Source organism: Anabrus simplex, chromosome 2, assembly GCF_040414725.1.
Source record: "Anabrus simplex isolate iqAnaSimp1 chromosome 2, ASM4041472v1, whole genome shotgun sequence".
Taxonomy (NCBI): domain Eukaryota; kingdom Metazoa; phylum Arthropoda; class Insecta; order Orthoptera; family Tettigoniidae; genus Anabrus; species Anabrus simplex.
This window is the reverse complement of record NC_090266.1, coordinates 876808312-876826615: the sequence shown is the minus strand read 5'-3', so window position 1 is coordinate 876826615 and position 18304 is coordinate 876808312. Positions and strand designations below refer to the sequence as shown.

Sequence of the window (18304 nt, the reverse complement as noted above, 5' to 3'; positions counted from 1 at the left end):
TGCAATTACACTCATGGTTAGTTTATACTGAAATTAAAGAATAAATTGAACTAATCCTGTCTGTTTTCCGGGCTTGTAGGCTGTGGTCCAGGAGCATGTGATGGTCCCGACGCTTCCCCAAAGACTGCGTTCAGCATTGAGGACTCCAACTTACTTCGATAGCAGCGAAGCTCACAGTGGAATGAAGTGGTGTTGTAATTCCACCTCATTATATAGTGCATGCTACGGTGCGCTGCTCGCCTATTAGTCCGCCATGCTGGAGGGGCGGTCGCTGATTGGCTGTTCTTCGGCCAATGGTTGAAGCATTGAGGAGCCCCATGTACATTGACCTGCCTTGGTGGAGATAGGAAGTTGCTTTTTCTAGCCCTGTCAGGCCATCGTGTAATTCATGATTTAGGGCGTTTGGGACTGGAAACCAGGTTTTTTTTACCCGTTCGGATTCCTCCTTACGGTTGAAACTGTTGGTGTGCTTCAGGATTTCAATGGCTTCCCTTTGTAGCCAGACGTGATAAGATAGAGTAGTCGACAGTAGTTTGGTGTCGCTGTACTGTATGTCATGGCCTACTAGCATCGAATGTTCAAAAACTGATCTGTCTGCTTGTCTCAGCTGGCTATGTCTGTTATGCTCCTTCAGCCGTGCAGTGGTGCTGCATTTTGTAGTGTCCATATACACCTGGTCACAGCTGCACGGGATCTTATAGACACCTGCTGTGGAGAGAGGATGGCGCTTGTCTTTTGCACACTTAACTAGTTCCTGAATTTTCATTGTTGGCCTATATATGGTTTTTACCCCCATGGGACTCCAGTAGCCTCCCTATTCTGTCAGTTGTGTTCCCAGTATACAGCAGAAAGTCTTTAGCTGCTGGCCGCTCCTCTTCTTTCTTCCCAGTTAGTGAACATCTGGGATGGAGTGCTGGCTGTACCCGTTAGCGAGTGGAGCCATATTGAGGTGGCTGAGCTCCTCGTTCAAGTGCTGAGGTTGACAAATTCTCATAGCAAGTTCGCCTAACGCCATAATCACTCTGTATTTTTGTCGTGGGTGGTGGTTGGATGTCTTCTGAAGATAGCGGTCTGTGTGGGTCGGCTTTCGGTACACTGCGTGTCCCAAATTGAAATCGGCCGCCTGTAAGTTTTGTGATCTTGAGCCGTGGACAGGAACAACTACAGCTGTTTCTACAGCGTCTGAATAGTATTAACACCAATATTTAGTTCACTATGGAGACAGAAAATGAAGGAAAACTTCCTTTCCTCAATGTTCTGGTAATGAAGACAGCCGATTTAAACTTGGAGTGTCCATGCGCCATTGATAAATGTCTACCTGTCAGCCTGCTCGTCCAAGGTTACACATTTATCCTTTATAACAGCTGATGTGCTCTCACACTGACCTAATAAAAGTGATGTCATACATTGATCTCGTCTCCGCACATTTCAGTCTCAATTCAGATGGGTACAATATCCAGTCTTGTTCTCCATAGCAAGTGGTGTCCTGACAGGCTTGGCAAGCTTAAAACAAAATGTTTTAAACAGCGTGTTTAAAATTTTTAGGACAATACACATTGACTAAAATCAGTCTTAAACTCAAATGTTCCAAACGGTTTAAAACATTATTTTAGGACATATGAAGGGTGCAGGGAAAGAAAGGGCTAAGTCCATTTTTTAATTTTTTAATGTGAATGAGATGTTTATTCCCGGTCCTAAACAATACCTCAGGTGGATTTGGAAAGAAGGAGCTAGGTCCACAAATACAGCAAAAACAAGAAACAGTGCACTGGGAAAGAAGGGGTCATGTCCAGTAAGTCAGGGAATAAACGGGCTCTTAAACAGTAGTTTTGAACCTTTAAGTTACCAGCCCTGTCATATTAATTATTATTTCCCTCCATTGTACCGTTTGGAGGTTAGTTAATGTGTAAGAGTTTGTTCTAGGAGTGCTCTGTGAACTATTCAGCAAGAAAGTGTTCATTAATGCTTCAATATGTGTGACTTAAGTGAACTATCAGATTCTTCAATTAATAAGGATGATCAGCACAGGGTAACTAAGAAAAGGAGACGTCATGGAAGAATGTCAGAGGTCAGGACCAAACTTAACCTAAGTAGTCATGTAATGGGGCAGAACTGCAATTGTAAGATGAAATGTTTTGATGTGGTAGGTGAGGAAAACAGGAAAACCATTTTAAGGAATTTTAATCTCATGCTAAGCAGGGACATCCAAGATTCATACCTATGCGGTCTCATTTCTGTTTTACCAGTCGCTCGTCGACGGCCTAGAAACTTGGAGGGTCAAGCAAGTACTGCCAAACAAGCCACGTACAAGTACAGAGTGAGGGGATGTGCCGGTGTAATGAATGATTACGATGTATGCCGTAAAGCTTTCCTTGCAATTCATGGCATTGGTAAAAAGAGGGTCGAGCGGCTGGTAAGAGGTCTTAAAATCACCGGTATAAGTCCAAAAAACATGAGAGGAAAGCATTCCAATCGGCCGTGGAAGATTCCGGAAGAACGTTTAGATGCTGTTCGTGAACATATAAAATCATTTCCCTCAAGAAACAGTCACTATGGTATACGAGACACCAAAAAAGCATACTTAGCTGAAGATCTCAATATTAAGAGAATGTATGGTATGTTTAAAACTAAGTATCCTACGATCCAGCTTTCGTATGAAATTTACCGTTCAGTATTCAACAATGAATTCAATATTAGTTTTGGATACCCACGAACGGACACTTGTTCTACCTGTGATGAATACAAAGCAAAGGTCGCCGCTTTAGAGAAAGAAAAAGCAAACTGTGGGGACTTTGCTAGAGCTGCCCAAATTTCTGATGAAATAAGAAGACTTTCAGTTGGAAATAGGGTCCATCTTACAAGGGCTGACACGTTCTATGCCAGAAAACGGAAAGCACGGATACGTTGTAAACGTTCAAGCGTAACAGAAGCAATTTGTATTGATTACGGTAGAAATCTGCCTATCCGTAACATACCAGCTAATGATGCTTATTACAAGAGACAGCTGCCTCTGTCTCTTTATGTATTCAATATTCATAGACTATCCTGTGCTGAAAGTCAGTTTTATCTCTATACAGAAGTTGAAGGAAAGAAAGCCAGTGATGACGTTTGTTCGTTATTGCATGATTATTTTTATAATCATCTGCCCATGAAAATTAGAGACATTCAAATATTCTGTGACTCTTGCTCAGGACAAAATAAGAATCACACTGTCTTTCGAGTTCTTCACTATCTTGTTCATTTTGAGAAAAGATTTGATTCAATCAAAGTAACATTCCCTATTCGAGGTCACAGTTACATGGAGTGTGACCGCAACATGGGCCTAGTTAACCAAAAGGCACGTATTGAAACCCCTGAAGACTGGGCATACGTCTTCAGCACAGCCAGAGAAAACCCCTCACCTTTTCAAGTTCGGCTCCTTCATTCATCGGAAGAACCGTTTGCCACGTCGTCTGCCATAAGTGATTTCATTTTTGCGAAGTGGACAGTGCACCTCTCTCAGTTCTACAAGAAGAAATTCCCCACTCGACCTATTCGCGAGATTGTTCTGGACAACAATGACAGAGGAATAAAGTTCCACTGCACATACACGGGGGAGTGGACTGATCAGGAAATGATTTCCAGAACCCAGAAGCAGCTTCCCAAAGGACAATTCTTCTTGCCAGGACATAGCTACTCTACTGGTAAGTTAAATTTACATTACTATGTAACCCCGTATCCACCAATGGAAAATAATGTTACACATGAGGAGCAAAGTGAGTTATGGTCGAATTACTTTTTGTTTCAGGTTCCATCCCAATATCTAAGGCAAAGTACGACGACTTGCAACACCTGGCAAAATTCTGTGGACCAAAGGCCCAAGCATTCTTTCAAGCACTCCCGAGAGAGTAGGAGTGGAGTGAAGTTAAACAGTGACATCTACGGTTCACTATGAATCAATACTCTTAATTTCTACTAATGTACAAATGTCTACTGTACAAATTGTTGGTAAAATAAGCAAAGTTTTTTAAGTTCCTCCTTAAAATAATAATTAAAATAGAAATAATGTGTTGGTTTACTTGCCGATGTGATTGTCCGTTCACATTCACTATCATTTCCATTATTATTATAATTATGATACAGTATGTAAATTACTTTAAATAAAACTGAAAAATTGTCAAATAATGGATGGAGCACCATTTTTACCACATACCCTCTGTATGAATAGCCCCGTTCTTTCCCCTTCTGTTGTGTAGTTAGGAGAGCAAAGTTCATTTTTCCGAACATAGAATGTTGTTTTTACACCAGATGTAAGTTAAAATTGTTTAAAAATGATATAGCTAGTAGGAGATAACAATAACTGATATTCACTTTAGAAAATATAGTTGGTAAGCAGAGTTACAATGTTTAAATGCCATTTACTCAAAATTTTAAAAATGTGACTTAGCTCTTTCTTTCCCTGCACCCTTCATATGTTTTGGAAAATTTTTCGTTTTTCATATTTTTAATGAATCATTTTCTAATATAGTAGAGCAGGGCCTCTCAGAGTGTATGCACCAGTGCTTTGTGCGGTCCAGGGTGCATAAGACTACTTCGCTAGGTCGACCAGAGTGCAGATCCCCCACTCCTCGAGTTTGAGCAATAGCGCTGTCTCTCTCTTTCCCTACGCTTGCCTCGTTCACTTTGCCCGTTTCCCCCTTGCTCGCCTACCCTGCAGTGCTCATCCTCCGAGCCGAGCTTAGCCGAGTTGCTCCGAGACAGAACGCTGGTCCGAACTAAGCCGAGTAGGGCCGATGCACGTTGCACAGAACCTCTGCGCCTCATTTTTCACACGTGACATTTTGGACTTTTGAGAGGCCCTGGTAGAGTACTGCGGTGTTCTCTGCCTTCTACTGAAGGTTTTGCATGTTAGTATAAAGTTTACAGAGTGATATTTTTTAATGGTTTTGATGTCCTTGTTTAAGTTTTTGTTGCTAAAGAACATTCATCGCAAACTATAGGGATGTTTTAAAAATATTATAAATCCAAATGTCGCTGCCACTTTGTCTTTATGCAGTGTGTTTCTAGTTGAGTTCACAGAAAACAAACCACTAGTTTTGCAGACTTCTCAGTATTCCTGACTTTGCGATGCACAAACCCAAAAGTGGAGAAAAGTCGTTCTATTCCAGCTGATGAAGCAACTGGATAATGCAGCTGATGTGCTAGGCCTGAAGTTGTGTGTTGAATGGTATACTCCTGTGCAACACCATGTCAGGGGTTTAATTTCTTCTAGTATTGTAGGACCAAACAGGTATTCCTTGAAGGGTGAACTTTTTGTTTTGTACTTAATTAGGTCAGGCATTGCATCTGGGTGGTAAGGCTTCAACATACTCCATAGCAGAATAATATTGTTCTTCACTCAGTCTCTTTCCTCGATAGTGTGGATCCATGTGGTTGGGTAGGAGATGGCCATCAGTTATAGCAGTGTTAAATCCTTTCATGAATTTGTTTAAGTCATTCAGTTCAGTTTTCAATGCAGAGTTTGATAATAATATGCCAGATATCCAAATAGGACTATAAATAATTCCAGAGTACATCCATAGCGAGAACAAGAGCTGTTCTACTAGCTTGTTTGTACTTGGCTGATGCAAAGTGTATAATAATTTGATTAATATGTTCTGTAATGCCAACCACCTCCAAGTCGTGTACTAACAGATTAAGCAGGTGAGCTGAACAACCATAATGTTATCGCTTATTCGATATATATTGTACTAGGAACTGTTCCAGCTCGGTACATTATTTTAAAATTGCCGGAATATATGGAAAAGGGACGGCAGAAATATATGTTCGTATGCCCGACATCTTGAGCGAGCACAGTACAAAGTTCCTCGTGGCGAGCTGGACACGTCACGAGCAATGAACCTGCAGGTGACGTCACTGCCACGTGTTATACACCTCTCTCTCGAATGTACTGGAAGAAAATTTCTAACTTTTTAGCCAATAAAGACACAGAAATGAGACATACATCATCGTGTACCTCATGTTCTGAACGTAAACCTATGTTAATTTCAATAAAATCCATCACGGCATTCAACAGATATAAGCGAGAAAGAAATCGCACTACCCCCAGTGACGTGGCAAGCAACCTTGGGTCGTACGGAATATAAGCAGCAGACCAAACCTTAGCAATTCAGTTCGCATTCTTCACAGCTGGCTCGCATGTCATGCTGCACGCGACGAGTCGAAATCAGTACTCATCCGGCCGCAACATCGTCATACAATTTCGACTGCAAGTTGACACTTAGTTTCTGTGAATACCGGTGAGTAACTTATAAACTGTTGGACTTACAATTCGCCAGACGTTCAAACTTAGGAAATTAACGTGTGTATAACATCAAAGTCAGAAGACTTGTAATAGTTTGCCAATATTTGGACTTGACAAATATCTCAATTTTCATGTGAATGATTTGAACAAATTCGAAGTTAGCACGGCTACTATAAATTGTAATGATCTTAAACCATTCTACTTAGAATATCGTGAGTGCAGGTTGCAACATGTTGACTGTTTTGAGTATTATCAGAGCCTAGAACACTTCAATTCGTGCCGAAAGACTGTTCGCGTATCATCGTAACAGACTGTACCATTTGAAACAACCTGTGTGGATAGACTGTATAATGAACTTCATAATTCAGTGATATTGTGAAATTAAAAAAATTCATGCACGAATACTTGTAGAACTGTGATAGTGAGAAGGAACATTACGAGATATTACGAAAGAGAGCTATTTTTTTATTTCTTTGTGGTGAAAGTGAGCCTTGATAAACTGTGCTTCGAATGAAATTTATTCTTGACAATACGGGCAGTGTGCAGTAAGTGTCAAGATAAACTATGCGTGGAAGTGTGTTTTCTTATTTTCAATCATCGTAATTTATGATAATAGACAGTGCTCCAACGTATTTCTCATCCAGTGAATGGTGATTATTTATGAGACAATCATAATCAGTTCTAACAGTGCAGATCAAATGGTGCACATTTCAACTTGGTCAGTTGGACTTTCTCGTGTTAAAGCCACTCTTTTATTAACATGAGAAATCCTGACTCGAGACTGAGATCGACGGTGAACGACGTAGATCGACGGAGATTTTATGCAGATCAACGTGGACTTGGTACTACGAGGGACAGTTCCAGAAACATGGTACTATGGAACATCGTGGTGATAGCTGTTAGCCGAGTTCCAAATTGCTGCTTGCAGAGCAATATTAAACTGTTCGAGCTCAACGAGAAGGCGTACGTCAGGTGAAATCAGTGTGGGTTTTTTTCTTCATTCAAAAACATAATTCTGACTTTGAACAGAACTTTTACAAACAGTGTCATTACTGGCAAAGAACATCAAAAGCTCACTTATTTAATATTTCATAAACTTGGGAAATTAACGCTTTACGACACTCAAAAGTAAAGTCAGACTTTCAAATAACAGTGTGCTCTTGTAATGTCGTATTTTCTCCCTTATTGGAACTTTAGGATTTCAACTGAGTGTTTCATTCATAATGAAAGTGTATCATAAACTCTTAATTTACGATATTTATGTCGCGTGCATAATACGTTACCAAAAATATAGGACAATACTGAGACCTTTATACCAGAAGATCAGATTTAATTTCAAGTGTTTCATATTTGAGTTTTATGTGTTTATAAGAAGGAATTACAGATTTTACTTTAATTTATGTAGAAAGCATAAACTAAAATCGCAAGTGCCATTAGAAAGACTTCAGGATTTCTTATTTACTTACAACATGCTTTATTATTAATTTACGCCATGAAAGCTACGATGGACATGACTGATTGAGAAAGACATTATTCAGTTGAATTTTACTTGATCGACTTGGTTATTTTAAACATTCTGTTGTTGAAATTGGGATTTATTTTCTAGTAAATATCTATGATTCGGCGATATAATAGGGTGACCTTCCAGAGATTGAATAAAGGAAAGAAAAAATATAATATCTATTATTTCGCCTTGCGCTCCTCTCTCTCTCTCTCTCTCTCTCTGTACCATCTCCTAAGGACTAGACACCCCTTAGAAAGACCTCATGCTCTTGAAAATCAACTTTTCCTGGTACAGTATATATATATATATTTTTTTTTGCCAATGCCTCCCTTTGCCCCCCCCCCCCCCTCCTCTTATTGCCAGCATTGTCAGTTACAAAACTTTGGAACGTGGCAGCCATAAAATGTTTCACAGTTTTTAATAGATTTTTCTACTACCATTAAGAGGTAATCAGATGTGAGGCTGTAATTTTTGGTGTAAATGGTTTTGGTTAAGTGAGTACAGTGGTCTGTTACATCACTAATTGACACAGAAAGAACTGAGTCGTTAAGCACAGTGCTCCAACCTTCTAAAGCCATGCATACAGATTTTCCTACCAGAGTTTTCTTTACATTGGCCAACTCTTCAGCATAAATTTCATCACGAAGTTCACGTGAAGTTTGCTTTTGGTTGGGTGGTTTATAGCGAGGCCGAAGAAGCAGAATCATTTTTACAAACTTAGGATGTTCAGCATGCCGAAAAGCAGAGTTCGTGCCAAAAATAAAGCGAGCCAGCTCTCTGCAAATCCAGTTATTTTTCTCTCCTTAGCTGATGTGTGTACTGCAAAGCTATCTCATCTTCCTTGCAGTATTCCTGAGCCAGGGCCATGAATAAAAGATGAAGATGGAGAAGTAGACAGTATACATTTTTCTCTTTATCTTGATGGTGTTGAAATCGGCGAACATGAACTGGAAGCTGCTTCACCATCTGCAACAAAACCAATCCAGTATTATCAGTTTAGCCCAATTTATCTGCATTGATATAAACTAAGAGTACGGTATGATTGATTGGGTAATGCCATTATTAATCTTAACTCTGCCATTAGGCTACATAATTGTTCAGTACAACATTACAAAAACTAATATAAATATACAGTACATTTTCCTTTAAACATACTTATATCCTTGCTACATCAAAGTACAAACTATCGAGGACATTGAACATCATAGATACTAGTACTGGTCTCTGACATTTACAATTTAAGAATAAATATTCAAACCTTTCACTAATCATAACTTTGCAAACCTTTAAACCAGTAACTAAAGTATCTATCACATCTGATAGATATTTGTCTCCCTCTGTCTTTGACCTTAAAATAACAGGAAAGAGCATCTGAGCTAAGAACCAAATTATCAAGCAATACAAAAAATGAAATACATCCTTCACACTTAACGTACTTAATTTATGACACACATAGATAGCCTCCTATGTACGTAATGCTGACAATATCATTTTCGCTTATATGTACATTGAGTTGATGAATAACTCCTTCAAAATTTAACGTATCACAAGTGTCAACATTTTCGTCACTGTTGATATCTTCTTCATTTACACTAAAATCTTTTATTTCTATGTCAGAAAGTTTAGCAGAAAATACCTTAATACTAATTGTTTTGAGCGTTCTCTCTGATTCGATTACTTACGTAGCTGAAATATTATAACAAGCTCCACTAATGTGACGATACTGTCCGAACCTAGCCTCCAAATCATCTGTCTGCAATTTACCTAGTAACACGTATTTGAAATTTAACGCAGTTAATAAATACTTAACAATTTCTAGTACAGTACTGACAGTATGAGTCAAAGCTAACTATCTGATGTGAATTCACTGTTTCTTTTCCTTGACTTTTCACCTTCTCTTCGAACTACATTGTGATTCCATTTCTCTAGCCATAACAAAACATTTCTCAAAAATAAATAATTATCATGATCCACAGATGTCACCGGGCAGCAGTAACTGTTCATGATTTTCCACAATTTAATTATTTTTAGAAAAAAATAGAATTCTCAATATTGTACTCATGGCCTAGCTGACATTGAGAGCAGCCACATTTTTTTCATCAAAAACCCTGGCACATAAGTTCACATTCTGCCTTTCCGAAGAAGTCGGGAACAATACTTTTTTTTTATCAAGAGCAGGCGCTAATTTAATTACATAGATAATTGTCTTTATTGGTGTAGCTCTGTGTAGTTCACTTTGTTGCAGTATTTTTAAATTGGACACACTGGCAATAAGAGTGGCATTATGATTTGTAAAATCTGGGATATAAAATGTCTGTTTCCTATCAGTCTGACTAAACCAGTTATTTCTAATAAACTTAAAAATGTGTACCAAGCCAAACAGGACAAAAATATTTTGAGTATTGTCTTAGGAATTAATGAACTTAGAATATAAAGTTCCGCCACATAAGTTCGTAAACATTGACCTGTTAATGCGGTTGTTATCTGAAATAATACTAAATACCTTATAGCCAAATTCGGTCAACACCTTCAAGACCTGTAAAGTAAGGTCACATAACTGATCTCCTGTTAAATCTTTGCACGGAAGTAAACCTACTTATTGTTTGACAGTAAAGAGGATACCATAAAGGTCTATATAGAAGTGACTACATTTATTGAATGTTAATTGGAGGGTTGTACAGCTAAACCTTCAAGCTTGCCCTGTTTGTATGTTACTTCAGACCTAACATAAATTTAATCCCAAAACAAATTACAATGTCTTTCGTGTTCGTTCAGTGCAGACACTTTATTCTTTAAATAATTTCCATTAGATACATCTATTCCAGAGCTTCCACAGCCTATCTTAGAAGTAAATGCCTTCAAATATTGAGGATGTGGCATAGTTAACTTTTGTATGTTGCAAAACAAATCAAATTTGTAGAAGTGTATCTGATAGTTTTTTGACAAGGATAAGTTAATTTATTCCTTGTAGAAATTGAATTTGTCACAAACATTCTTGTCATCAGTCTCATCCTTAATATCATCTATCAAGTTGCTCAAAGTTGCTAATTTATCCCATTTCCGAACCTTTAACCCTATTGAAATATCAAGCTACATAATGGTTTGAGCTGAGACCATTTACAAACTTAAGAGTTATCATTTATCACTAAATCGTCTTTAACAATAGTGAAAATCATGGTTAATTATCAGAGATATTCCGATTTTTGGAAGCTGTTTTTGCGTCAAACTAATTGTAAATAAACTTAGCTGGTTATTGTTTACTTTTGCATATACATTTTCCAGTTCAGATGCCTACTGCGAAATTCCTTGTTATTGCTTAGAAGCCATTAATGTTGTAGAGTAGTTTCTCTTATTTCTTGGAATTCTGAATGCGTTCTTCTACTTCCTTCTGTCTTTGTTCACGATCTTTTCTGCCTTGTGACAAAACTTTCGATAGATGTGCTGGCAAATTTTTGAAATTTGTGAGTATGGCATCATGAGTTAATTTTAACCACTCACATTTTACAGTTAGCACAGAACCATCAGACCGCGTCATCGAATCTTCCCACACTATGTACCTTGCTTCCCAATGTTTAATGCATACCTTTGATGAATTAATAACTTTGTAATTACTCCTGTGGATAGCTCTAAGCCATATTTGTGATGTAGTGGGATCTATAGGAAACTAAAATATACTGACAGGATTTCTAGGATCGTAGTTACTTTTACAACCTGGAACACAAGTAGACGGCATAATCACTTACTGTCGTTTAATTGACACTCAGATTTAATGATATATCACATTACTAGATCTAGAAATGATTAACTACATCAAGAACAGGGCGATTTGATCAAAGGAACAACACGCAAAGAGCAAAGATTCTTGACAGGCAGTTGAAGGGCATGAAGCAAGGCGCTCACTTGCACCATCTGCACTGTTGACGTGGCATCTCCGGTGATGGGGGAGCAGCACGGCCTGTATATCTAGTGTGGCCTTGATATAAACCTATATACAGTATATAATATTTTCAGGAACATAATATAATTGTAATTTAAATAATATATTTCTGTTTAAAACAAACAATTTGAACAAAAGTGTACTAGGAATTTTTTTTCTTTGTAGGTACAAAGAAATTATTGAACACTACCTATAAAAAATGTCTCACTGGAATTTTATTAATTTAATTATGTATAAATATTCCTTACCTGTAGAATCGGAATATGATTGAAGAGATTGTCGTGCAAGCTGCTGGTGAGTGGATATTACTGAACTTTCGATTTGTTTTTCATTTTCATATTCCATTTCCATGACTACACGGTCAGTGTCATCCTCAGATTGTGCAGGCATGACTCTGCTCCTATAAGGTCATTTTGTCTCTATATTTTTAATTCTAGCAACTAACCCAACCGTGTCCTCCGTGTACAATATACATTTTGCCCTAATTGTTTTGCCATTAGAAGTATTGTGTTCTATAAACTGTTACCATACTGGATCTTTCCTTCTGTCAGTTGAACTTGTAACTGCAATAAGCTGATTATACAGCTAAGTTGTAACCACTTTCTACATAGGAATTAACAGAACACAGAGAAATAGAACACACTAACATTCAAATATAACCTAACACAAGCATTGTGTTTCCTTTAGCAGCCACCCATGTTGCAGAGGAAAACAAATCGTACCTGGTAACCAAATATCCCTGCTGGCTGAGTGTTAAAAGTAGGAATGATCACAATATGAAGATAAGGTTGGAATTCAAGAGGACGAATTGGGGCAAATATTCGTTTATAAGAAGAGGAGTTAGGGATTGGAATATTTTACCAAGGGAGATTTCCAATAAATTTCCAAATTCTTTGCATTTATTTAAGAAAAGACTAGGTAAAATACAGATAGGGAATCTGCCACCTGGGTGACAGCCCTAAATGAAAATCAGTGGTGATTGATTGATGGATTGATATTGATTCAATTGTAAACATTGGTTTATTACCTATCATACATCTCTGGTCAAAATGATCCTTAAAGTATTGATGTACAGCATTTTGTTGCACAATTTAAAACAATTTTAGAAAGTGTTCAGAACAAAAACAATTTTTGAAAAAGCTGTTATTTTGCCAACCGTGTATACTGACTCTCAAGACCACTTAGCTGTTGCTCATTGTTCACAGTCTAGGAAGTGACTGCTGGAACCCACACTACAAACCATCTGTTTTAATTTTACGTTATAGAAATGGTTATAAAATTGGTTGAAAGAGCAGAAGGTAGTGACGATATGAAAGTGTTAGTGTTTCATGTAGGGACCAATGATCTTCGAAGAAAGGTGTCAGTAGACTATTTAATGGGAGAGGTGTATGAACTGGTGAGTGAAGAAAAAGTTTAAGAATGCTAAGATCTTACTTAGTGGCGTTGTGCGAAGGAGGGATGTACTTCTACGGCGAGTGAAGGCCTTGAATGAATGACCAGATGTACTGGGTGTGTCAGCAACTGGACTTGGTGTATGTAGAGGCGGATAGCTGGATAGGAGATTGGGACTTCTCACAGGATGGACTGCACGTGAAAGGCGAGGCTCCTACAAGTTAGTACATCTGCACGGGAGTGTCATGAAGTCTTGCTGGCAAAGATTAAAAAGACTGGAGTCGGGGGAGGGCTGTGAACTGGAACTGACGACGGGCAATGAGCAGCCACGGATTATATACTCTGGAGGTAAGACCCTAAGACTACTGCAGGTGAATTGGCAAGGTGTGCAAAACGAAATCGTTGAATTTTGAAATCTTACTTTTTTGCTATTTGCTTTGTCGCACCAACACAGATAGGTCTTATGGCAATGATGGGACAGGAAAGGGCTAGGACTCGGAAGGAAGCGGCTGTGGCCGTAATTACGGTACAGTCCCAGCATTTGCCTGGTGTGAAAATGGGAAACCACAGACAACCATGTTCAGGGCTGCCGACAGTGGGGTTCGAACCCACTATCTCCCAGATACTGAATACTGGCCGCACTTAAGCGACTGCAGCTATCAAGCTCGGTGAAATCTTACTGAATCATACCATGTGGATATTGTCATCTGTACAGAGTCATGGCTGAAAGGGAGCGTAAATAGTAGCAAAGTAAATAATTGTGATTTCATTATATATAGAAGGGACGGAGTATAGAGGTAGTGGAGTATTTATCTGTGTGCGAAAGAGCAGAGGTAGTTGTTTAAAATGGGTTGGTGAGGATCATGAAATGCTATGTGTGCAAATCGTGGATGAAGGTAATGCCAACCCCATTCAAATAGTAGGAATGTATGGGGCACCTGGGGTAACAACTTCTCTGTACTCAATAGGCTGTACGATATTACATGGACAGGCAGCAACATGCAGAAAAGTTTTATAATTGCAGATGACCTAAATCTCCCGGACATTAAGTGGTCTGGTGAGGCTATGGGAAGTGGCTAGTCAGGTCACAGTAAACAAGGTAATTAGGGATGGTGGAATTACCCAAGTAGTAGACTATCCTACTAGTGGAAACAATGCTTTAGATGTTTATCTTGTAAGACCTGATGACTTACATATTAGCTCTATGGCAGTACCAGGAATTAGCGACTACTCTGCTGCAGAATTAAATTTTAGGTATCCCTTAAATACTAAACTAGATAATGAGGAGGTAAAAGAAAGTATACCAGTATAGTAAAGCAGACACCTTTAAATTCCAAGAGTTTCTATGGCAAATATTTCCCAGCTGGGCATCAAAAGGCAGACACATAAACGTAATGTGTGATAATTTTATTAGCGTTATTAATAGGGCTGTTGAGCAGTTTGCACCCCTTAAATTACTAAAACGAAACCCAGATCTGGAATACTACAATAGGAAAATTAGGAGCCTTAAAAGGAAAGTAAGAAAAGCATACAACAAAAGACAATTTAGTTCGGAGCATATGAAAAGTTATCACAAACCGTCCAAAAAACTTGCTTCTGAAAAGAAAGCTGCTCATGATAAATATATTAAAAGTATACTTTCTTCCAGAGAAAATGTGTGGAAAAATCTCTAAATTTGTTAGAAGAAGGAAAGGAGCCATCCAAGATGTGTCAATGATGATGTCCAGAGAAGGTGAGGTAATTACTGACAATCTAGTAATAGCTAATGAATTAAATCATTGGTATGGGAATGTATTTAATGAGCGTAATAGCCTGGCGATATGCATTATCGATAATGCTGATTGTTCTCTCTTCCAAATTAGCCATAGAAAAATTCAGAAAAGAATTAAGAACTTATGGAAAAATAAGTCAACAGGGCCTGGTAATAATGCCGGGGAGGTTATGAAACTGGGAGATAGAGCTATTCTATGCTATTTGGAAATAATATTTACTGTGTGTCTCAAAAATATGCAAATTCCAGATGACTGGAAGAAAGCAACTGTAATCCTGATTTTTAAAGGGGGCAGCAGGCTGCTAATGGACAATGCCATTAACCTTACATCCATTGTATTCAAACAGATGGAACAACTCATTTCAGAATATCTAAGGGAACAATGGGAGAAAAGTTTGTGGATTAATGGCAGTTAACATGGTTTTAGTAAAGTTTTCTCCTGCGAGAGCCAGATGTTGCTCTTGCAAGATATTAGCGAGTCATTAGACAAAGGTCTGCAAGTTGATGCTATTGTAATTGATTTCACTAAAGCATTTGATGTAGTACCACATGACATTCTGATCCTAAAATTGGTGGAAATAAACATTGATAGAAAGGTGGTTCTGTGGATCTGAGAATTTTTTGACAGACCACACTAAGAGGGTAAGTGTGGGAAGTAAATACTTTGAAGTTTCTATAACATTGAGAGTAGTACAGGATAATGTTATAGGGCCACTCCTATTTATAGCGTTTATCCACGATCTGCCGAACAAAATTCGAAGTGTATGCAGATTGTTTGCGGACTATTGCATAATACACAGAAAAATACAGAATGCCAGTGATAATAAGCCGATCTATATATACTCCATGAGTGGGCACTCAATAACAGAATGAAAATAAATTCTCGAAAAGGGGACTTTCAATATTGTCTTGGATTGGACGCTCTTGCAAGTACCTAGGAATCCACATAGAAAGAGATCTGCCGGGCTGAGTGGCTCAGACGGTTAAGGCGCTGGCCTTCTAACCCCAACTTGGCAGGTTCGATCCTGGCTCAGTCCGGTGGTATTTGAAGGTGCTCAAATACGACAGCCCCGTGTCGGTAGATTTACTGGCACGTAAAAGAACTCCTGCGGGACTAAATTCCGGCACCTCGGCGTCTCCGAAGACCTTAAAAAGTAGTTAGTGGGACGTAAAGCAAATAACATTATTATTATTATTTAGAAAGAGATCTAAAATGGGACACCAGCGTAGGAAGTGTCATTTCTAAAGTGCACAAGTTCTTACACTTCATGATAAGGGTGCTAAAGGGCAGCAGTTCTCAGGCGAAGGCACAAGGCTATATATCACTCATTAGGCCAATCCTGGAATATAGAGCAGCCATATGGAATCCATACCCAAGAGGACTCATTAAGGAACTTGAGATGGTATAGCGAAAGGCTGAAGATTTGTGCTTAATGATATCAATCCTAGAAGTAGTGTGACAAGTATGATAGAAAAACTTGAGTGGGAGATACTGGAGACTATAAGGATACTAACACTCTCATGAGCCATGTATAATGGCCTGCACGAATAAGCCAGCCTGGGGAGAGTTGAACAGTCGACTAGGAAAGCCCTGTTGCATAAGTAGGACAGATCATCCGCATGAAGTAAAAGGTATATTGCAGAAAAATATGGTAAATATTTGTTTGTAAATTGGGGAATTGATGATTGGAATGCATTACCTTCAACAGTTGTAGGGCGTTTTCCCAAAAATGTAAGATGCTTCTAGAATAAACTCCAGCATTCTGTAAATTGTGTACACATTTCTATGTGATAGTATCATATTTTAATACAACACTCATCCGACTGTTATTTACAGTATTAAGGCATCTGCATTATCCAAGGGAAGTGTGAATTTGTATATGAATGTGCTGTATTTACAATGCTAAGATAATAGCTAGTAATGGGACTGCTCAATCTACTTCTGTTAAACAGAATCCAATTAAATTAAATGAATTTTTAAAGTAAAATTTTAAAAACGGTCAGGAAGAGATCTTTCCAAGCAAGTGACGGGGCCATCTGTTGTGAATACACACTATATCTGCATAGCTTCCACACGACAAATAGCAGTTTGTGATCCGCTCACTTATCTGAAAGAAAAAAATAGTTGCAATGCCTTTTTCCCCAACCCTCATATTTTCAAAAGAACACTACAGGTCTTAGGATTGCATATCTTCAACATCCATATTAAATATATAGAATAGAGTAATATTTTTGTGGTGTCGGAACTATTAGGTTAAGAGTCTAGGAAATATATTTGACATGTGATTCTTCTATATCAGAAGTTTTATGCATGATGCTGCCTTCGCCAGGGTTGCTCAGCCAGTAAACACGAGGTACCTCAGTGTGGTACGTTCGAGAAGCCGACTTCATTTTACTGAGGCATTTATTTTTAAAAAAAGTAAAAGGGGATTGTGGCTCGGTAGGCTCGTGGCAAAATCAATTAAAAATTACAAAACAAACAAAGTCAAAAAAAAAATCAAACCTCCTTCTTGCAGTTATTTGTTGACTGCAGTTCTTACAAATCTGAAATCTCTTTTATGATGTTATTACCTTATTAAATTATTTGGATAAGCTATAGATTTCTTCTTCACTGGATACTAACACAGCATCGTTCAGCAACTGGTAGAGAACTGCAACATGACCTCAGGAGGATCATTGGAGTCAAGGTGTCTGACCAGATAGTAAGGAACAGGTTAAGAGAAGTGTCCTTACGATCCAGACGTCCTGTTCAAGTGCCCGTTTAATGCAGCAATATCACGCAGCTCGCCTTCTGTTTGCCCTTACCCACATTAGCTGGCAACTTCGCCAATGGAGACGTGTTATTCACATATGAGTTGACGTTCAAGTATAACTGAAAGTTAATCAGAAATAAATTCTATTAGTGGAAAGACTGGAATTATTTTCACAACACAATTTCATCTGTCCTATCGTGACTCAAATTCCACTAACAAAGTCAGATTAGTTTAAATCTCCATCATGTGGTTTTAAAATCCTCAACATCCTCAAAAACATGTTGAGTATTAATATTCAGAGAATTATTTATCTCCCTCAAAATTGACTTAATTCAGTGACTGAATTACATTTCACTGACCATGTGTGTCAGAAATATTCCTATCACTACCATCTACACAGTTCAAAAAAATTAGGGGAACATGTTTTGTAATGTCTGGTATGTGAACGTTAATTTGGTAGATGGGGTTCCAATGGTCGTACAGCATACCTCGAGAACTTAGCTACTCAGGGTATGTCAAATCGAAGTTATACTCCATCTGTAGGTGTAGCCATGCATTAAACTGGTGAAGTTACCCCTTAAAACAAAGTGAATAGCAGTGCGTCATTGTGAGGTACCCAGACTACTGTGGTCATTTGAGCATGTTGTACGTAAACCAGCACATC

The 18304-nt window shown here is 38.4% G+C and overlaps 1 protein-coding gene across 3 annotated transcripts in view; it reads left to right on the top strand.

Annotated features, from left to right (window-relative positions):
* Nucleotides 1-18304, top strand: part of LOC136864532 (lysophospholipase D GDPD1) — a 316094-nt gene that overhangs the window by 25752 nt on the left and 272038 nt on the right. Inside the window, exons 3-4 of one of the 3 annotated variants that reach the window (XM_068226315.1) lie at nucleotides 80-3683; nucleotides 3788-7939. The exons of 1 other annotated variant lie outside the window; for it this stretch is intronic. In XM_068226315.1, the coding sequence (XP_068082416.1) occupies nucleotides 1973-3683; nucleotides 3788-3891 (1815 nt within the window). In that variant the 5' untranslated portion in view covers nucleotides 80-1972 and the 3' untranslated portion in view covers nucleotides 3892-7939. Of the gene's footprint in view, nucleotides 1-79; nucleotides 7940-18304 lie in introns of those variants that run through there. One more of the 3 variants, XM_068226314.1, reaches the window with a different exon arrangement.